This window comes from Panulirus ornatus, chromosome 15, assembly GCF_036320965.1.
Source record: "Panulirus ornatus isolate Po-2019 chromosome 15, ASM3632096v1, whole genome shotgun sequence".
Taxonomy (NCBI): Eukaryota; Metazoa; Arthropoda; class Malacostraca; order Decapoda; family Palinuridae; genus Panulirus; species Panulirus ornatus.
Genome location: NC_092238.1, coordinates 4,286,696 through 4,308,938, shown reverse-complemented (window position 1 = coordinate 4,308,938; position 22,243 = coordinate 4,286,696). Strand labels below are relative to the sequence as shown.

At 38.6% G+C, this 22,243-nt stretch overlaps 1 protein-coding gene and 1 long non-coding RNA gene across 4 annotated transcripts in view; one reads left to right on the top strand and one right to left on the bottom strand.

Annotated features, from left to right (window-relative positions):
- The window catches only part of Mat1 (CDK-activating kinase assembly factor), a 42,189-nt gene that overhangs the window by 12,095 nt on the left and 7,851 nt on the right, over positions 1–22,243 (top strand). The window contains exons 4-7 of the mRNA XM_071670414.1: positions 12,367–12,554; positions 14,530–14,665; positions 16,339–16,539; positions 19,116–19,305. Of these exons, the coding sequence (XP_071526515.1) occupies positions 12,367–12,554; positions 14,530–14,665; positions 16,339–16,539; positions 19,116–19,305 (715 nt within the window). The remainder of the gene's footprint in view (positions 1–12,366; positions 12,555–14,529; positions 14,666–16,338; positions 16,540–19,115; positions 19,306–22,243) is intronic.
- Positions 19,573–22,243, bottom strand: part of LOC139753701 (uncharacterized) — a 376,193-nt gene continuing 373,522 nt past the window's right edge. For all 3 annotated transcript variants that reach the window (XR_011713751.1, XR_011713752.1, XR_011713750.1), the window contains one exon: positions 19,573–21,676. This is a non-coding gene — a long non-coding RNA (uncharacterized lncRNA). The remainder of the gene's footprint in view (positions 21,677–22,243) is intronic.

The window sequence follows — 22,243 nt, the reverse complement described above, 5'->3', positions numbered from 1 at the left end:
AGATATGTTGGTTATGAAATCAGTGTAAGATTCTACTTTAAATCACAGTCATAGAACTATTGGCATCATCATCAGTATCCTACCACAACAAATCATCTTCCTCTGCCTCCATACAGTTTGTTACTCTTCAGTTTTTGCATGATTTAATGACAGTTACTACACCTAATAGTATCACATGCTTTGCTCAAAAAATAACACAGATGCAACTAGTTTGGCAACACTCGTGTTTCTATCCTTATTGAAACTTTTTTCCACATGCAATCCACTTCATTCATCATAAACTTAAATCAATTACCCTTTAATTCCTCATTTAGAATTTCTTTCCAACCCTGTTTAGAAAATTACTAACCTTACAGTTTCAAAGATATTCATTTAACAGAGAAAAAAGATATTTCAGGTGTATATGTCATCCCCTACTCTCACTTGTAATGTGTAAAGGTTGTAGTAGCATCAGGCATACTAAATGCACTGTTACCAAAGTCAGACAAGCACTGGCAACACTCCACTACTTTGCTAGAAACACATTCTGCTTCCCAAGCTTGGTCATCTTCCAATGCTGGAAGAGTCAATGTTCATAAAGTCACTCTCCACATCATCGTCAAATAATGCAGGATCATCCACTGTTTGTTACCGTAAATATAGCTAAGAGCTGCTTAATTTCCTTCCAACACAGTGTTGTAAAGGTCAGGCAAGCATAGGCAACACTGCCTCCACTTGTACTAGAAACACCTTCTGCCTCATATTGGCCAATTTTCAAGGCTGATAAAGTCAGTATCCATGAAAAATCACTCTTCACGCAATCCAAAGGCAGATCATTATCACTCAAGATCACCTGCCTGGTCTTCTAATTGTATCGGAGCTTCTGAAATTTCTTTCAAGAAAACTTATGAGAATGTACTTTCATAGAATGATGAGTGACTTAGGGGGTAAAATTATCTTGACAACCACCCAGGCCTGGTAGGTTGCCTTGAAATAGAGGCATGAAACTCATTGTGTACGTTTATATATAGAGGCACTTGTCACCTTGCATAAATTTACATGTGGAAGAATTAAGGGGTTCAGTGGTTTATTGAGGGACACAACCAAAGGTTGAAGCACACATATTAGAACTTATAGTAAAACTGCTATTTCTGTATTATTTCTTTGTACATTAGCTGCTTCTTGACATAAATCTGCTAGATGTTATCTGAACATATGTCACGCTAACAAGCTGCATTTATTAGTACCCAGTTTCACTCCATTCTGATCCATCCACTCTTTGTCATGCATGTGAACAAAAACATCTAGAGGGATTGACTTTGAAGATTTTTTCCATTTGAAAATAACTGTCGGTTTTAATTTAGTCTTGGTCGGCCATGCAGATTATTAACTTTGTCTTCTTATATCTTGTACTTTTCATTAGAATAATTTTTAAGCCTTTTGAATTCATAGCTGATTCTATCAACATTCAGTGACTTTTTATAAATGTTACCAGTTTGAAATAGTGGAAAGTCATGTTGCTTTCAGTCCAGTGATGTATTGATGACGAAATATACTATATTTTCTGGCATACAAGATGCCCTTTTTTTTTTTTTTTTTCTTTTTTTTTTTTTTTTTTTTTTTTTTTTTGAAAAATGTCTCCCATAGTCACCTTGCATCTTGTATGCAGAAGGTTACTCCAGTTGTCATCTCTATGTTGTGTTACTACTAACAGGAAGAGACTTCCCCTAAGTTTGCAAATGAGTGAAATATCATCTCCGTATCATGTACAGCATATACACCTTTCCATAGGGGATGTGTTCATAAAAATGGTATACAAATCAAATTCATGTATATCTTAGCTGTTATTACATAGTAGAAATGCAGATCTTACCAACTTAGAAAGTAACAGTGATCAGTAAACAGTATCCATGATTTTGCAGGGATAACATCTTTGTGTTACAGATTTACGAGGCGTTCTATAAGCGTGCTAAATTCAAGGTTTTCATTTCATGATAGTAAGAGTGAATACCAAAATGCTTGTATGGACTGAATGATTTATGCTGAATATGTCCCTCTAAAACGAGGGCATGTCTTATATGCCATAAAATACAGTAATTCTGTTTTTGAGGACTACCGGTAATTTCTGAGAGATATTGGTCTTCTAACACCAGACCATTTCTTTTTGTAAGGCGCTTGCACCACCTGGCTGTTGCCATGAAGTCTTTGTTTGGTTCTGGGTATAATTTGGCACACTGCCTTGAAAAAAAAATGTATTGCATTTCAAGTAGAAATGTGGCCATTCTGGCAATTTTCAAGGTTCCACTTTGATGCATGATTCTTGAGATGAGGCCAGTGGTTAGTGCCTTTTCTCATGGCACATTTCCACTTTTGCTTAATCCATAGGGTGCCTTCATTCTTTTTACAGTCTTGCATCAGCTTCATACTAACAAAGTTTCCCTGCTGCAGGCACAGTTATTTGACGAGTTAGCAAATGCTACAACTTGTAACTTGAAGCCAGCTTCGTATTTCATTTTTTTACAGGGGGGGCCATGATGAGATTGGGAGAGAAGACAAACAGCTCCACCCAGCCTGCAACATGTACTGGTAAGCTCATGAGTTGTGTCACATCAACGGATCTCATAGGAGCAACAAGTCAATGATAATTTTGACTTTTATGATATTCCTGTAAACTGCATTTAAGTTTTGATTGAAATCAAAGAAAAATTTAGAAAAACTTATACTTGTTTCAGTGTACAAAGAAGAGATAAGGATTTGTTAAACATTTTCAAACATATTTTGCTCTATCAGAAATTGTTCTTGATGAGAATAATACCGTACAAGTCAGTTAAGGTATGGTAAACATGACATCGAAGGGTATCCTATCAAAACTCACAGAACCTACAGTAGAGAGATTTTTTTTCTAAAATGTACTTAATTTTGAATCTTCATTAAGTTACTTTTCTTTGAAATTTGAAAATTAGAACGTTTCTTTTTCAAGGATTGTTCAAATAAAGGATCCTTAACATACTTAAGGAATGAATCCTTAACATACTTAAGGAATGAAGTGGCTTATTCAGCATTTGTTTGGGGTTAAACATTCAATATAGCTCTAAGCCTGAATTTTGATTTGTAAAGTTTGAGGTTAACTTTTATGCCGCTATCAACATTTTTTTTTTTATTATACATAATTGCTGTTTCTCGCGTCAGTGAGGTAGCGCCAGGAAACAGACAAAGAATGGCCCATCTACTCATATTCACATGCTCGCCATTTCCCACGTAAGCAGAGTAGTGCCACGTCAAGAACAGTTGACAGTGCCTTAGAGGTAAAAATCCTTACCAGGCTCCTTGCTCTGTTCTCTTTATTGGAAAATAATTCAGGTAGGGAGGATTTCCTGCCACCCACACCCATCCCTCTAAATCGTCTTCTATGACATGCAAGGAGTACGTTGGCGGTATTCTTTCTCCTCCATCCCCAGTGGTAATATTTTTATTTATTTTTATTATACTTTGTCGCTGTCTCCCGCGTTTGCGAGGTAGCGCAAGGAAACAGACGAAAGAAATGGCCCAACCCCCCCCCCATACACATGTATATACATACGTTCACACACGCAAATATACATACCTACACAGCTTTCCATGGTTTACCCCAGACGCTTCACATGCCCTGGTTCAATCCATTGACAGCACGTCGACCCTGGTATATAACATAGTTCCAATTCACTCTATTCCTTGCACGCCTTTCACCCTCCTGCATGTTCAGGCCTCGATCACTCAAAATCTTTTTCACTCCATCTTTCCACCTCCAATTTGGTCTCCCACTTCTCCTCGTACCCTCCACCTCTGACACATATATCCTCTTGGTCAATCTTTCCTCACTCATTCTCTCCATGTGCCCAAACCATTTCAAAACACCCTCTTCTGCTCTCTCAACCACGCTCTTTTTATTTCCACACATCTCTCTTACCCTTACGTTACTTACTCGATCAAACCACCTCACACCACACATTGTCCTCAAACATCTCATTTCCAGCACATCCATCCTCCTGCGCACATCTCTATCCATAGCCCACGCCTCGCAACCATACAACATTGTTGGAACCACTATTCCCTCAAACATACCCATTTTCGCTTTCCGAGATAATGTTCTCGACTTCCACACATTTTTCAAGGCTCCCACAATTTTCGCCCCCTCCCCCACCCTATGATCCACTTCCGCTTCCATGGTTCCATCCGCTGACAGATCCACTCCCAGATATCTAAAACACTTCACTTCCTCCAGTTTTTCTCCATTCAAACTCACCTCCCAATTGACTTGACCCTCACCCCTACTGTACCTAATAACCTTGCTCTTATTCACATTTACTCTCAACTTTCTTCTTCCACACACTTTACCAAACTCAGTCACCAGCTTCTGCAGTTTCTCACATGAATCAGCCACCAGCGCTGTATCATCAGCGAACAACAACTGACTCACTTCCCAAGCTCTCTCATCCCCAACAGACTTCATACTTGCCCCTCTTTCCAGGACTCTTGCATTTACCTCCCTTACAACCCCATCCATAAACAAATTAAACAACCATGGAGACATCACACACCCCTGCCGCAAACCTACATTCACTGAGAACCAATCACTTTCCTCTCTTCCTACACGTACACATCCCTTACATCCTCGATAAAAACTTTTCACTGCTTCTAACAACTTGCCTCCCACACCATATATTCTTAATACCTTCCACAGAGCATCTCTATCAACTCTATCATATATATATATATATATATATATATATTTTTTTTTTTTTTTTTTTTTTTTTTTTTTTTTTTACTTTGTCGCTGTCTCCCGCGTTTGCGAGGTAGCGCAAGGAAACAGACGAAAGAAATGGCCCAACCCCCCCCCCATACACATGTATATACATACGTTCACACACGCAAATATACATACCTACACAGCTTTCCATGGTTTACCCCAGACGCTTCACATGCCTTGATTCAATCCACTGACAGCACGTCAACCCCAGTATACCACATCGCTCCAATTCACTCTATTCCTTGCCCTCCTTTCACCCTCCTGCATGTTCAGGCCCCGATCACACAAAATCTTTTTCACTCCATCTTTCCACCTCCAATTTGGTCTCCCTCTTCTCCTTGCTCCCTCCACCTCCGACACATATATCCTCTTGGTCAATCTTTCCTCAGTCATCCTCTCCATGTGCCCAAACCACTTCAAAACACCCTCTTCTGCTCTCTCAACCACGCTCTTTTTATTTCCACACATCTCTCTTACCCTTAAGTTACTCACTCGATCAAACCACCTCGCACCACACATTGTCCTCAAACATCTCATTTCCAGCACATCCATCCTCCTGCGCACAACTCTATCCATAGCCCACGCCTCGCAACCAAATGTTGGAACCACTATTCCTTCAAACATACCCATTTTTGCTTTCCGAGATAATGTTCTCGACTTCCACACATTCTTCAAGGCCCCCAGAATTTTCGCCCCCTCCCCCACCCTATGATCCACTTCCGCTTACATGGTTCCATCCGCTGCCAGATCCACTCCCAGATATCTAAAACACTTCACTTCCTCCAGTTTTTCTCCATTCAAACTTACCTCCCAATTGACTTGACCCTCAACCCTACTGTACCTAATAACCTTGCTCTTATTCACATTTACTCTTAACTTTCTTCTTCCACACACTTTACCAAACTCAGTCACCAGCTTCTGCAGTTTCTCACATGAATCAGCCACCAGCGCTGTATCATCAGCGAACAACAACTGACTCACTTCCCAAGCTCTCTCATCCCCAACAGACTTCATACTTGCCCCTCTTTCCAAAACTCTTGCATTTACCTCCCTAACAACCCCATCCATAAACAAATTAAACAACCATGGAGACATCACACACCCCTGCCGCAAACCTACATTCACTGAGAACCAATCACTTTCCTCTCTTCCTACACGTACACATGCCTTACATCCTCGATAAAAACTTTTCACTGCTTCTAACAACATATATATATATATATATATATATATATGGAGAAAAACTGGAGGAAGTAAAGTGTTTTAGATATCTGGGAGTGGATCTGGCAGCGGATGGAACCATGGAAGCGGAAGTGGATCATAGGGTGGGGGAGGGGGCAAAAATTCTGGGAGCCTTGAAGAATGTGTGGAAGTCGAGAACATTATCTCGGAAAGCAAAAATGGGTATGTTTGAAGGAATAGTGGTTCCAACAATGTTGTATGGTTGCGGGGCGTGGGCTATGGATAGAGTTGTGCGCAGGAGGATGGATGTGCTGGAAATGAGATGTTTGAGGACAATGTGTGGTGTGAGGTGGTTTGATCGAGTAAGTAACGTAAGGGTAAGAGAGATTTGTGGAAATAAAAAGAGCGTGGTTGAGAGAGCAGAAGAGGGTGTTTTGAAATGGTTTGGGCACATGGAGAGAATGAGTGAGGAAAGATTGACCAAGAGGATGTATGTGTCGGAGGTGGAGGGAACGAGGAGATGTGGGAGACCAAATTGGAGGTGGAAAGATGGAGTGAAAAAGATTTTGTGTGATCGGGGCCTGAACATGCAGGAGGGTGAAAGGAGGGCAAGGAATAGAGTGAATTGGATCGATGTGGTATACCGGGGTTGACGTGCTGTCAGTGGATTGAATCAGGGCATGTGAAGCGTCTGGGGTAAACCATGGAAAGCTGTGTAGGTATGTATATTTGCGTGTATGGACCTATGTATATACATGTGTATGGGGGTGGGTTGGGCCATTTCTTTTGTCTGTTTCCTTGCGCTACCTTGCAAACGCGGGAAACAGCGACAAAGCAAAAAAATATATATATATATATATATATATATATATATATATATATATATATATATATATATATATATGTATATATATATATATATATATATATATATATATATATATATATATATATGTATATATATATATATATATATATATATATATATATATATATATATATATATATATATATATATATATGATGGGAATGAATAAAGGGAGACAGTATGAATTATGTACATGTGTGTATATATGTATATGTCTGTGTGTGTATATATATGTATACGTTGAGATGTATAGGTATGTATATTTATATGTGTGGACGTGTATGTATATACATTTGTATGTGCGTGGGTTAGGCCATTCTTTCGTCTGTTTCCTTGCGCTACCTCGCTAATGCGGGAGACAGCAACAAAACAAAATATATAAAAATAAATAATGTATATATATATACATGTAGCATTTATGGATCTGGAGAAGGCATATGTGTGTAGCATTTATGGATCTGGAGAAGGCATATGATAAGAGTTGATAGAGATGCTCTGTGGAAGGTATTAATAATATATGGTGGGGGAGGCAAGTTGTTAGAAGCAGTGAAAAGTTTTTATCGAGGATGTAAGGCATGTGTACATGTAGGAAGAGAGGAAAGTGATTGGTTCTCAGTGAATGTAGGTTTGTGGCAGGGGTGTGTGATGTCTCCATGGTTGTTTAATTTGTTTATGGATGGGGTTGTTAGGGAGGTGAATGCAAGAGTTTTGGAAAGAGGGGCAAGTATGAAGACTGTTGTGGATGAGAGAGCTTGGGAAGTGAGTCAGTTGTTGTTCGCTGATGATACAGCACTGGTGGCTGATTCATGTGAGAAACTGCAGAAGCTGGTGACTGAGTTTGGTAAAGTGTGTGAAAGAAGAAAGTTAAGAGTAAATGTGAATAAGAGCAAGGTTATTAGGTACAGTAGGGTTGAGGGTCAAGTCAATTGGGAGGTAAGTTTGAATGGAGAAAAACTGGAGGAAGTAAAGTGTTTTTGATATCTGGGAGTGGATCTGGCAGCGTATGGAAGCGGAAGTGAATCATAGGGTGGGGGAGGGGGCGAAAATCCTGGGAGCCTTGAAGAATGTGTGGAAGTCGAGAACATTATCTCGGAAAGCAAAAATGGGTATGTTTGAAGAAATAGTGGTTCCAACAATGTTGTATGGTTGCGAGGCGTGGGCTATGGATAGAGTTGTGCACAGGAGGGTGGATGTGCTGGAAATGAGATGTTTGAGGACAATGTGTGGTGTGAGGTGGTTTGATCGAGTAAGTAATGTAAGGGTAAGAGAGATGTGTGGAAATAAAAAGAGCGTGGTTGAGAGAGCAGAAGAGGGTGTTTTGAAATGGTTTGGGCACATGGAGAGAATGAGTGAGGAAAGATTGACCAAGAGGATATATGTGTCGGAGGTGGAGGGAACGAGGAGAAGTGGGAGACCAAATTGGAGGCGGAAAGATGGAGTGAAAAAGATTTTGTGTGATCAGGGCCTGAACATGCAGGAGGGTGAAAGGAGGGCAAGGAATAGAGTATATATATATATATATATATATATATATATATATATATATATATATATATATATATATATATATATATATATATATTTTTTTTTTTTTATACTTTGTCGCTGTGTCCCGCGTTTGCGAGGTAGCGCAAGGAAACAGACGAAAGAAATGGCCCAACCCCCCCCCCATACACATGTATATATATGTATGTATATATATATATATATATATATATATATATATATATATATATATATATATATATATACATACATATATATATATATATATATATTTATATATATACATAAACGCCCATACACACACATATACGTACATATACATGTCAACATATACATACAGATAGGTACACACACACAGGCATATACATATATACACATGTTCGTATTCATACTTTCTTGCCTTCATCTATTTGTGGCACTACCCCGCCCCACAGGAAACAGCATCGCTATCCCCTGCTTCAGCGAGGTAGCACCAGGAAAACAGACAAAAAAGGCCACATTTGTTCACACTCAGTCTCTAGCTATCATGTGTAATGCATCAAAACCACTGCTTCCTATTCACATCCAGTCGCCACAGACCTGTCCATGGTTTACATCACACGTTTCACATCTGCCATTTCCCGCATTAGTGAGATAGCACTGGGAATAAAAAAAGACTGCATTCACTCACATCCAGTCTATCTGTCATGTGTCGTGCACTGAAACCACAGCTCCCCATCCACAACCAGGCTCTGCGTACATTTCCTTGGTTAACCTGACTGCTTCACATGCCATACTTCAGTCCTTTGACAGCATATCTCTACTTGTATACCATATCATTTCAGTTCACTATCCCTTGCACACATTTCACCATCCTACATGTTCAGGCCCCTGTCACTCAAAATCTTTTTTGCTCATCTTTCTACCTCCAGTTATTCCCCCCACCCCACCTTGTCTTTTCCATTTCTGACATATCCTCTTTTTCAATGTCTATTCACTCATTCTCTCCATCTGTCCAAACCATTTCAGTACACCCTCATCAGGTCTCTCAAACACACTTTTTTTAATACCACACTTCTCTTTTACCCTTTTATTAATAACTTGATCAAACCACACCAGATAATGTCCTCTAACATTTCTTTTCCAAGGCATCCACACCTCTGCACATCTTTATCAATAGCTCATGCCTGATATGCATATGTCATTGCGACTACTGTATCTTCAAACATACCCATTTTTACCCTCAAAGCAAATGACCTTTTCCACACATTTCCCTATGCTCCCAGAACCTTTACCTCCTAACACATCATATCACTCACTCCACTTCAATGTTTCCATTCACTGTCATGTCCAGTCCCAGGTATGTATGCACTTTAGTTCTTCCAAATTTGCTCCATTCAAACTGACACCCTCAACCAGCCAATTCCCCTGCCTTCCTGAACTTGATTACCTTGATTTTATTCTCATATACTCTCAACTTCCTCCTTTCGCACATTCTCCCAAATGTGGTCACCAACTTCTGCAGGTTCTCACTCCAATCTGTCACCACTGCTGTGTCATCAGCAAACAACAACTATCTTACTTCCCAGGCCCCTTCACCCCATACAGACTGCAGACTCACCTCTCTCTCCAAGTCCCATGCATTCACCTCCTTCACCACCCCATCCTTACACAAATTGAATAGCCATGGTGACATCACACACCCCTGCTGCAAACCAGCCTTCACCTGGATCCACTCATTCTTCCCTCTTCTTACCTGCACACATGCCTTACATTCTTGACAAAAAATTTTCCCTGCTTCTAGGAGCTTTCCTCCTGTACTGTATTTATGTAAGTCCTTCCATAAGGTACCTGTATCATTCTTTTCATATGTTTCAGATGCATAAATGTCACATACTAAGCCCTTCTTTTTCTCTAACTCTCACCCACATTCTTCAAAGCTAACACCTGCCCCAAACCTCCTTTACCAATCCTGAAACAACAGTGTTCATCCTCAGTGTGATACTCTGTGCATGCCAATACCCTCACAGTCATCAGTACCCCACAGCTTACCATGTACTCTGAACAAATCTTTGTAATTCAAACACACGCCTTTAACCCATTATTGCCAAAATAAAGTGGTACTGTACAGGCACTCTGTTAATGCTGTGGCACCATACCATGATCCATACATCCTTAGAAAATCTTAACTAATCACTCAACAGCAGAGTCATCCCCCTTTTATAAGAAATTCAGCCACCTTACTGCATCTCGTCATACACAAGGTTTTCACAAATTCTTCTCTTTTCACCAAACCACTTGCCATGACTCTCACATCTTGTACCTCCCCTACCGAAACACCCCACATCTGCCACCCTATCATCACACTTATTCAGTAATCCTTCAGAGTGCTCACTCCATCTTCTCTTCATCTCATGTGTTCCATTTACCACTTCCCCATTTGCCCCCATCACTGTTGTTCCTATTATTTCTCTTTTTTCCCCCCATTATTAACCTTTCAATTTTTCTTTCTATTTTCCCTGAAGTTTGCTGGTACTCACTAATCTCAACTCTCGTTTGCTCTCATTTTCAGCTCCTGCACTTTCCTCTTGACCTCCTTCTACTTCCCCTTCTACATCACTCACTAACTCACACTGTCCTTGTAGGTAATACCTATGTACCTCACTTTTCTCTTTAGCAAGTTAACCTCATTATCCCACCACTCACTATTTTATCTCATGCCCACGTCCCAACTTACATATGCCACACACCTCTCTAGCATATCAGCACTGCTTCCCTAAATACTTCCCATTCCCTTAGCTACCTTTGCTCTAACCCTTTGTTATTCTACTCTTAGTCTCTCATGCTATATCTTCACACAAGCCTCTTTTCCAAGCTCACTTTCACCACCCTCTTCTCGCCCCCCTCCCTTTTATTTTTTGAAAGCCTCTAGAAAGCCTCACCCTCGCTTTGACCAGGTAATAATCAGACATTCCTCCAGCTGCTGATCTCAGACCATTCACATCCAAGAGTCTCTTTTGCACATCTATCAATTTGTACATAATCTAGTAATGCTTTCTTGCCATCTTTCTGACTCCATGTTTTCTTGCCGTCTTTCTGACTGCATGTATACATCATTTAAACCAGTCACCAGTCATTTTTCACATTAAATCTACACACTGCTTACCATGTCCATTCCCTTTACTGAATACCCCATTCCCCCAGTTACCTTCAACTGCCACAGTACCCACTTTTGCATTCAAATCACCTATTACTATTATCCAATCTTTTAGATCAGAACCACAGACAAACTCACACAACTCCTACCAAAGCACTCAACTCTCTTCATTACTTCTCTCATGGCTAGGTGCATAAGCACTAATAGTCACCCACCTCTCATTTATCTTTACTTTCATTTTTACCCACATCAGTTTAGGGCTCACTTCCTTACACTCTTTGACATGTTCCTACAACTCCATGTTCAGCAGAAGTGCTACCCCTTCTTTTGCTCTCACTCTCTCACTAACCCCACCTTTACCCCTAGGACTTCTCGAAATTAATATTCCCCCTTATCCTTGGGCTTTGTTTCAATAAGAGCTAAAACATCCAAGTTTCCTCAAACAACCTATCTATCCCATATTCTTATTTTGGTTACATCCACTCACATTCAGACATCCCAGCCTGAGTTTTTGAGGAAGATGTGCACTCCTCCGCTCTTTCCCTTGCTCCAGCTTTTAGAAACTGAAATACAGGAAGGTAAAGTTTCCAGCACCACTCGTCTTAGTTGCATTCTGTGACACAGGGGGTACGTAAGAAGTCGTCTGTCTCCCCTATCTTATAATTACATGATTATGCCTAAGGGGGATATGTTTGTAGAAAGAGGGGTTATGGTCACATAAGTGTGTCAAGATTAAATGTGGTGGGATACTAAAGGAAAGAAGTGACTGCAAAAGTATGCTTTTAAAAGGGAGCAAATGTAGAAGGATGTGACAAGGTTTATATTGTTGATAGCATATGAAAGAGATTGTGAAGGAACTTGCATGTCTTACTCGAGTGCATATTAATTTTAAATTTTTTCATACTGTAGGTGATGAGGGTGTATAACATGAATGAAGAGGACTTCACAACCACAGATGAATGGAACAATTACTTGGAAGAGATTGAAGAAATTGTATATAATCTTACAAACGACATCAATCGGTTAGAGATGGAGAAGAAGATAGAAAATTATGAACGGCTGCACAAAAATGAAATTAGAAAAAATTATGCCAAAAGGTAGAGTGAAGTAGTATGTTTGTGGAAATGCACATGCACATTTTACCATGCATGACCAGCATATGTAGTGTTACTTGTATATTTTCTGACATTGTTCATTTCACCTCGTACTTTTTTTTTTTTTACCTCACATATAGTCTTCAAACCCTTCTTAGATGCAGAAGTGTAGAAAACATTTAAGTGTACTAAGCTACCATCTACATGTGTACATGGTGTGTACAAACCCTTTTTGAATTTCCGTGTGTACAAACTCTTTTTGAATTTCCCTGTTATTTCCCTTTCCTTCCTCAACAAATTTGTCCTTAAAACAATGAGAAATCTCTTGGATATTTAGTAGGTTAGGACCTTCTAATATCCATTCAAATTGATGGCATAGCACTATCTTTCCCTACCTCTCGCTGATCACTAATCATGGTTGTGGCAGCTTTCTTGTTTCGGGCATCATCAACCAATGAGGGTTTTCCACAGTAATGATTCACCCTGCAGCACTGAATTCTTTTGTATCACATGTAGATTGGACGTCTTTTACTGGTCTTCTGTCATATTTCTGCTTTTCTTTTTCCCCTATCCTTCTATGGATTGGTATCTTCAGTTTTGTGAGGGTTTGGTGTACTGTTAGTTTACATTGGTTAAAATTAGGAGATATACATATTTGTAAATAGGTATTATTTGTATCAGGTGGTTCTTGTTCCCATATTTACTGCTGGTGGCCTCCTCCTTCTTTATTGCCAGTGTTTCTCCTCCTCCCTTATGATATGTTTTTCCTTTTTTTTTTTTTTTTTTTTTTTTTTGTGTGTGTTTGTGTGTGTGTGTGTGTGTGTGGGTACCACACAGCAACAACACTGATTCGTTCCTCGGGAGTGCCAGTGTAGGGATGATCATCCAGTCAAGCCTCCATTTTTTCTGTTCTGTTGATCATGGTCAATATTTTGTTAGATAAGTGCCATTCACACCCGAGTCCTTGGGGAAGGGAAGTTTTTCTCACAGAGCTAAATTGTTGGGAGTAAATTGTGGTCGAAAATCACCATCTAGTCTCAGTGTATGTGTTGAGACATTGGCAAATCATCCAGCAGTATAAGATGGCAAGATGTGGAAGTGCCTGAACAGAACCTCTAAACCCTTTCGGTTTTCATGTGCTCTGTGCAGCTGTCTGTTTTTGATTCCCACACTAGCATCTGCTATGCATAGCACTGTATTATTTTTTATTTTTATTGTAAACTACACTGATAAATGTTCTCCTAAGAGATGCTGCCATCACTTACAGATAATATGCACTACACCCAAATAAATTATGTCATTAGTATACATCAATATCGCAAATACCATAAAGTGAGCAATTTTGGCTTGGAAAAGAAAGAAATTAAGGAAACGGTAGTGTTGAAGATTCAGATGCTCTCATTATGCTTCGTGCTAAAGTGACGATTTTAATGATAATGATAAAGTGTTTGTGTTCCTGTACTTCTACAAAATCATGAACTATTTTGGAATTTCAGGTCCCTCAACCTGGTAAGATCAGTAAACTAGGAGAAAAGAAATTAGAATAAAAGCACCATGTGTGAAAAGATAATGCATTAAATATATGTAAGGAAAACAGTTGTCTCTTCACTGTAAACTTTGGTGGTCTTTCTGTGATCAACTTGAGTACTTCTACCTTCCAGTTAAGATTTGTCATTTTCATTATATATCCAATTAGTATCTCATCAAAATTCATTCTTACATAGCAGTTTTAATGAAGGTAGGCTCAAAAGTGAGACAATAATGCACCAGCCTGTAAACAAATTCAATGCTGTGTAATAACATGTCATTTATTATTTTATGTATTAAATATTTTAGTGCTGCATAATGGTGATGTCATAAGATTTACTATTTGGTTCATATGATAATGTAGGGAAATCATGAAGAATTGTATTTAGTTTAGAGATATGTTATGGTATAGGGATTGATAGTGCTTATAATTCTCTCATAACTTTTTCAGGAGTCGTGAGCAGGAGGAATTAGAGAAACATTTGGATGCTGAAGTAGTGAGAGGGTTGGAGAGACAGAGGATACACCGTGAAGAGGAAGAACAATCAAAATTAACCCGTGAACGAAACAAGACATCTCTCATACAAGTAATTCCATATATAAGTGTAGCAGTTGTGTAATATATTAATGCATTTCAAGATGAATACATCATGCAGAAAGATTTTATTGTGCTTGAACTGTCCAGAGAAGCATTCCAATGTGTAGATTTTGGCCCCGAATTAGCTGATCTTTTCCTTTGAAAAACCTACCTCATTTACTAGTAAATAAGTGTAATTTGATTTGCTTGCCGGTTTATTTGGCCTTTGTTTAAAATCAGAAGTTTTCCTACCGATCTGCACACATCAGGAGGTTGACTCTTTTAATACTTTGAACTATTGTCTTATTGCTTTGAATATACCTAGTAAGTTGTATGGGAGAGTGGTAATTGAGGGTTTGTTGGCATGCATAAAGCTTCAGGTTGCAAAGGAACATTGCCGTTGCAGAGTCTTAGAGATTTTGTTGACCTGATATTTGCCTAAAGAATCTGTTTGAGACATACATAGACAAACAGGGATTTATATGTGGCATATATGAATCTAGAGAAAATGATTTTTGGAGGTTGTTATAAATATACTGTGTGAGAAAAGCAGCTGAAGGTAATTATAAGTTTTTATCAAGAAAGTATGGCATGTGTATGTGTGTGAGTAGGAAGAGAGGACGGTGAGTTGTTGCAGGGTGAAAGTGAGTCTGCATTAAGGGTGCATGATGTCACCATGGTTGTTTAATTTGTTTATTGATGGGATAGTGAGGGAGGTCAGGGGAAACCACAGAATGGTCTGTGGAGTGTAAATGCAAATTTGGAGGCTCAGATTTCATTGTATTGTATGTACCAGCTGCTATGTGCAAAAAAAATTAGAAAATATTTTTCTTTCACCAAAAGTAGAAGCAATGATACTGAAGCAGTTGTTTCATTATTCTTTAAGTGACTAAATATTCCTACATGGTGTTTTGATTATAGGAAGATAATGGGAGCGTAGCACATTTCCTTTTATGATCCTTTGTATTTGCATGGCAACGTAATTTCATTTAAATCAGTTAACAATTACAGTTAATATGATTATCATGTAATCCCCGAAGGCCAATTTAAACGCACAACATAAATAATCATCTCGAAATATATAGCTTTCTGTCACACCAATACCATCCTATGTGAAATATTGATTTCAAACACATGTTTAGTTCAAAATTATATCGGAACATTGTCTTGAGTAGGTTGCAGTTAGGTTGGTTCGTCTGCTTGCTGCCAGTCAAACGGCTCTATAACTCATCCTTCTCGGAGACATAGGCACTAATAGTCAGTGAATGAAGAAAGCTAGCTACTGTGCACTATCTCCCTTGAGTGCCATAATGTCGTAGTCCTGGGAGGGATGTTTTATGGTTGCCTAGTCCCTGAGCAAAAGCATCTGCTAACTTGATATATTTTATCATTGGTAAGGGTGTATCCTCAATGATGCACCATATTTTATGGTATAAAATGGTTTTAAAACTCACCAAGCAAATACCATCTAGGATGCTTTTTGGGCTCGTTTTTTTATTCCATCTGGGACCAAACACTTTACATGTTAGATGTACAGAGTAGTAATGTAGTTGTAAATAATTATGCTTTTCAAATTTGCCATTTCAAGTGATCAGAAATGCTTTGGTCTCACGAGTTGATTCCCATGGCTAGGACACTTTCATTTGCAATAAATAGCAATTATGTTTGTTATTGTTATTTTAGGACTTAATGGCTTCCGAAGGCGATGCCTCACTCATTGTGCGATCCCATGCTGAACGCCTCAAGGAAGAACAACAACGGGAAACCCAGAAGAAAGAACAGGAATTAGCTTTAGTTCAAGCCACTCTCAAAGCTAAAGAGTTTTCCTCTGGAGTCAAAATAGGCTTTTCAAGAATGCATAATGCACCTGTTCAGCTTACAAAGGTAAGTTTCTCATGACATACAATTTGAATATATTGTGTATTTATTCTTTCTTTCATACTTGTTTGTCATGTCCTCTATAAGCAAGGTAATGCCAGGAACAAACGAAGAAAAGGCCACATCCTCTCACTTTCATTTTCTAACTGTCATGTGTAATGCACCAAAACTACAGCTCCCTATCCACTTCCAGACCCCACAAACCTTTCCATGGTTTACCCCAGAATCTTCACATGCTGTGGTTCAGTCCATTTACAGCATGTTGACTCCAGTATACCACATCATTTTAATTCACTCTATTCAGTGCATGCCTTTCACCCTTCTGCATGTTCAGGCCACCTCACACCACATATTGTCCTCAAACATTTAATTTCCAACATATCCACCCTCCTCCGTACAACCCTATCTATATCTCATGCCTAGCTATTACATAATATTGTTGGAAATACTAATCCTTCAGTTCTTATTATTATTATCATAATACATAATTGCTGTTTCCCATGTCAGCAAGGTAGTGCCAGGAAACAGACAAAGAGTGGCCCGTCCACTCATATACACATATTTATTTGTATTTATTATACTTTGCCGCTGCCTCCTGCATTAGCAAGGTAGCGCAAGGAAACAGATGAAAGAATGGCCCAACCCACCCACATACACATGTAAATACATACACGTCCACACACGCAAATATACATACCTATACATCTCAGTGTATACATATATATACACACAGACATATACATATATACACATGTACATAATTCATACTGTCTGCCCTTATTTATTCCCATCGCCACCTCGCCACACATGGAATAACAACCCCCTCCCCCCTCATGTGTGCAAGGTAGCGCTAGGAAAAGACAACAAAGGCCCCATTCGTTCACACTTAGTCTCTAGCTGTCATGTAATAATGCACTGAAACCACAGCTCCCTTTCCACATCCAGGCCCCACAGAACTTTCCATGGTTTACCCCAGACACTTCACATGCCCTGGTTCAATCCATTGACAGCACGTCGACCCTGGTATACCACATCGTTCCAATTCACTCTGTACCTTGCACGCCTTTCACCCTCCTGCATGTTCAGGCCCCGATCACTCAAAATCTTTTTCACTCCATCTTTCCACCTCTGACACATATATCCTCTTGGTCGATCTTTCGTCACTCATTCTCTCCACATTACCAAACCATTTCAAAACACCCTCTTCTGCTCTCTCAACCACACTCTTTTTATTTCCACACATCTCTCTTACCCTTACATTACTTACTCGATCAAACCACCTCACACCACATATTGTCCTCAAACATCTCATTTCCAGCACATCCACCCTCCTGCGCACAACTCTATCCATAGCCCACGCCTTGCAACCATATAACATTGTTGGAACCACTATTCCTTCAGACATAGCCATTTTTGCTTTCCGTGATAATGTTCTCGACTTCCAAACATTCTCCAAGGCTCCCAGAATTTTCGCCCCCTCCCCCACCCTATGATTCACTTCTGCTTCCATGGTTCCATCCGCTGCCAGATCCACTCCCAGATATCTAAAACACTTTACTTCCTCCAGTTTTTCTCCACTCAAACTTATCTCCCAGTTGACTTGACCCTCAACCCTACTGTACCTAATAACCTTGCTCTTATTCACATTTACTCTCAACTTTCTTCTTTCACACATTACCAAACTTCCTTGCTTTCATCCATTCCTGTCACTATCCTACCCCACAGGGAACAGCTTCATTACCCTCCACTTCAGCGAGGTAGCACCAGGAAAACATACCCATATACAGATGAAGGAAGACCCATCCACTCATACACACACATATATACATACACACTCATACACGTATATATACATATATATACATGCACATATGTACACAGCCATATACATATATACTCATGTACATATTCAGTGCATTGCACATGACAGATAGAGAATGGAAGTGAGCAAATGCAGTTTTTCTTCATCATTTCTTGGTGTTTCCTCACTAATGTGGGAAATGGCAATCAAGTATTAAAAACTATTCATGTGTGTACAGTGCCCTCAAAGAACCTCCTAGCCCAAACTAGTCCATCATTTTCCTGCATCTGGTAACACAGCCTTGGAACTGCAGGAGCTGGAAAATAGGTCCTGGAGTAATACCAGTAGTTTAGAATTTCCTTAGCTTTATACTTTTTTCCTATTGATGATTTTACATTGCTTTGTTCCGCACTGTGGATGGTCTTCCTTGATAATACTATTTCACAGTCTCAAGAATTCTGATGAATATAGCCGTATCCTTCTCTTTTTTTTTATTCCATTATTATTTTTTGAACTTCACTTCTGACTAAACAGGATTTCCCATTATCTTGACACCTACCTCCATTTCATATCCTCAAAGATCAATTTCTGGTACCATAAACAGATAAGAGCTGCTCATGTGATGATGTAACTAGTTCATATTTCTGTAATAGGCACTGTGTGAGTTGTTGGCATTATGCCTTTAACATCTGGATGATTAGTTTATTGAATACAGGAGAATAGCAATTAATTATTGTTTTATTTTGAATGATGTTTCAAGACAACTGTTTAATTTTTACAGGAGGAGTTGTACCAGTACGAGCCCCCTAAATTGTCGGCTTCTTTACCTGCTCCTGCATGGAATGAGCTGGAGGCTGACGGGTATCTGAACCATGTTCGTAGAGCTTCTCCCCAAGCTATTGCTGGAGGTTACACAGAACATTACGCTTGTCTTAGGGCTCTACAGGACTTTATGTCTTCTCACTTTTTAAGTTCGTAAGATTAGTTCTTTACATAGGGAGAATGAAGAATGGTATTTGTAATGCTAAAATTGTATGGGTCTTCTTGAAGTATAATTTACCTTCCTTTTTTATATACGTAAGTGTTGCACATTTTTTCTTTTTGTAACCGATTTGCTGCTATAGGTTTCCACTGTCAGATTTTAAATTCAAAAAAAGGATTTTTATGTTCATATGTGTCGATATCATGGATAATTTATGTTACTGGATTGTTCATGAAACATGAAACATATTTTATGATTCAGTAGTTTTGAAAGATGAATTTTTGTTTAATGGCCCTTTCATTTTCTTTGACAAAGGTAAGTACAGTTAAAGAGTGTTTGATGTATAAATTTTGTTTCTTACATTTCTTGTATATATTATACATTAAAACCAGTGTGGATGCATGCAAGAGGCCATTGTTCTTTGACACTGCTAAGGTGGAAAAAGCAGTTGGGTATAAACTGATATTTGTATGGTAATTCTGGTTAGCCTTCTTTGAAAACAAAGTATATTTATAATTTTCTCAATTTTTTTAAATCTTTAGCATTATTTAAAAAATTCTGTTCATTATATTTGTTACATTTCCCTATAATATGAACTGGCCTTGAATTGACATGATTTAGGAAAAACTTGGGGGTTTGATTTCAGTGCATTTGCCAATTCATTTTCAATAAATTTGAAAATACAAGTATTTGGTTATCAGTATATAGTTTTGAACAATGTTCCCTAATCTGTTAAGCCATAGCTAACCTATTTGTGTAAATTGTATATTTACTTCATATGTTGGGTACAGAATTTTTATACATAATAATCAGTATCATACACTGTTCATGGTCTAGACATTAACAGGTCATACATATATCTATCTTATCATACAGTGGGTTATCTCCTGCTATGAAATGTAACAAAACATTGACTTTGAACATACAAAATACTGTCTGAAACACCTTACAATTCAACCTCTCATCTAACCCATTCAAATCTGGGTAATGATCAGAACAATGTCTTTTTGTTATAAATTTTCCATGAGTTTATTATTGAATTCCCTGCCACTTGTGCACTGTAGCAATCCAAGATGCCTTCTCCATATGCCTTGACAACTGATGTAGCAGTCTTGGCTGGCATTTGAACTATTTCATGTTTAGTAAGTGCATCAATCATGAAAAGCAAGTATCAATAACCCTGACAAGTATGTCCATAGAAACTCCCATGGTTCTTTGACCTTGGGGTACATTTAAATCTGGATTCGTCACAATTACATTACCTGTTGCTGATTGCATGGGGGACATGTCTCCATACTATGCAATTTGCTTTGCCATCTTGGGCCACAGCATTTTAACGGTCTATTTATTGCAACAGTCTTTAGTAATTCTGTTAAAGCTGAGGATAAGGTGTAATGACAAAATACCATCTCTCACCTCATAAACAGTTCCACAAAGTTTCCCTTAAATCTGATCTAATCTGGTTCTAAAACACAATGTGGTACATTTTCTATGTATCTGCGAGTCTTGCACCTCACTTTCATAACTACTCCTCTTAACTTATTTGCCTATACCCTTATATCAACAGTTAATTTCCCTTGAGTCACTGGATGATAAAAATTAGTTGTCTCTTGCCTGTAAACACAATGGCCCTCATGTACTTTATTTTTCTTTACTTGTGAATGTCCATGATGTAACGGTCTCACTCAGATGTAATAGGTGGCACTAAAGTTTGTGGGCAACTTAATTCTTGATTTACTGTACACATTATCATCAATAACTTGCATCCCTGAACAACTATTGTCCATTCTTGTGGCTTACATTCCATCTATGTTCTTGCATAGCATTATCCATTAGAATATCTCTTCTTAATTTTACATGATGACTATGTTCATTACATGACAGCTCCAATGTTTGCAAAGACTTATCTGTTATCCCAAAAATAATGGCCCTGTGGACCCACTAACAATTATATTCTGACACATCATTTGCACAATAATCTTCCAGAACTTTGTAGGTGTTAACAAAGTTTACCAAACTAAGAGAACTTAGTGGAATGAAATCCAAGTCATTTGGAGATGTGGCTGGATGAAAGTTTCCCACTGCAAAATTGTCTGTGCAGGTGTCTCTCAACCGTTCCTAGACTTCTGTGAGTTACAACATGCTTGAAACTGTCGTCAATCTCTTGTATCGCGAGTATTCATTCTATGAATTGAACAGTATTTCTGAGAAGTCTCCGGGTAGGTTTGGTCAAGCAGATTTATCCCATCCTCTTCATTTACAATGGTAGCTATACAATGAAGTAGGCCTATGGAAACGCTGTTGGGACTTGCACGAGTGTGAATCTGATGATCTGCAGGTTGTTCCTCCCTTACATTGTCCTGTAAAATTTTGAGATTATAAGTATGATGAAGGATGAGAAGAATCTTTTATATTTTTCAGAAATATTGTTTCAGTCATTATTTTCAAGCTATGACTTACGTCTAAAATCTCTGTAGCAACAGACAAATAATGAAATTTTTGATTATTTTTTTAATTCAACCTTTTCATTGTCCATAATTCTGTCTAGCCTCTGGCAGTGCAGCATTTAACACTTACGACCTGAGTAAGAAGCACTGACATGGGTTTTAAAGACAAAGCCTTGCCAATGTCATGGGCCAAATATGTGTCTTTCAATGCCCATTTGGATAATTTTCCAGATGGTTAGCTTTATTCAATTTAAAACTATCATCTTTCTCATCAATAACATCTAATTCTAATATTACAATTAGTGCCATTACATTATCCTTCTTCTCACAACTAGAAATTTCTCTCCTAAACTGTTTAAAATCTTCCCATTTAGTTACATCTTTAAGGTTTATATTTGAGAATTTTACTTAGCCCTACCATGCTTATAATCTACCAGACTTAGAATTTCCTTAATCAAATTATTATCTAGGATGTCTTAC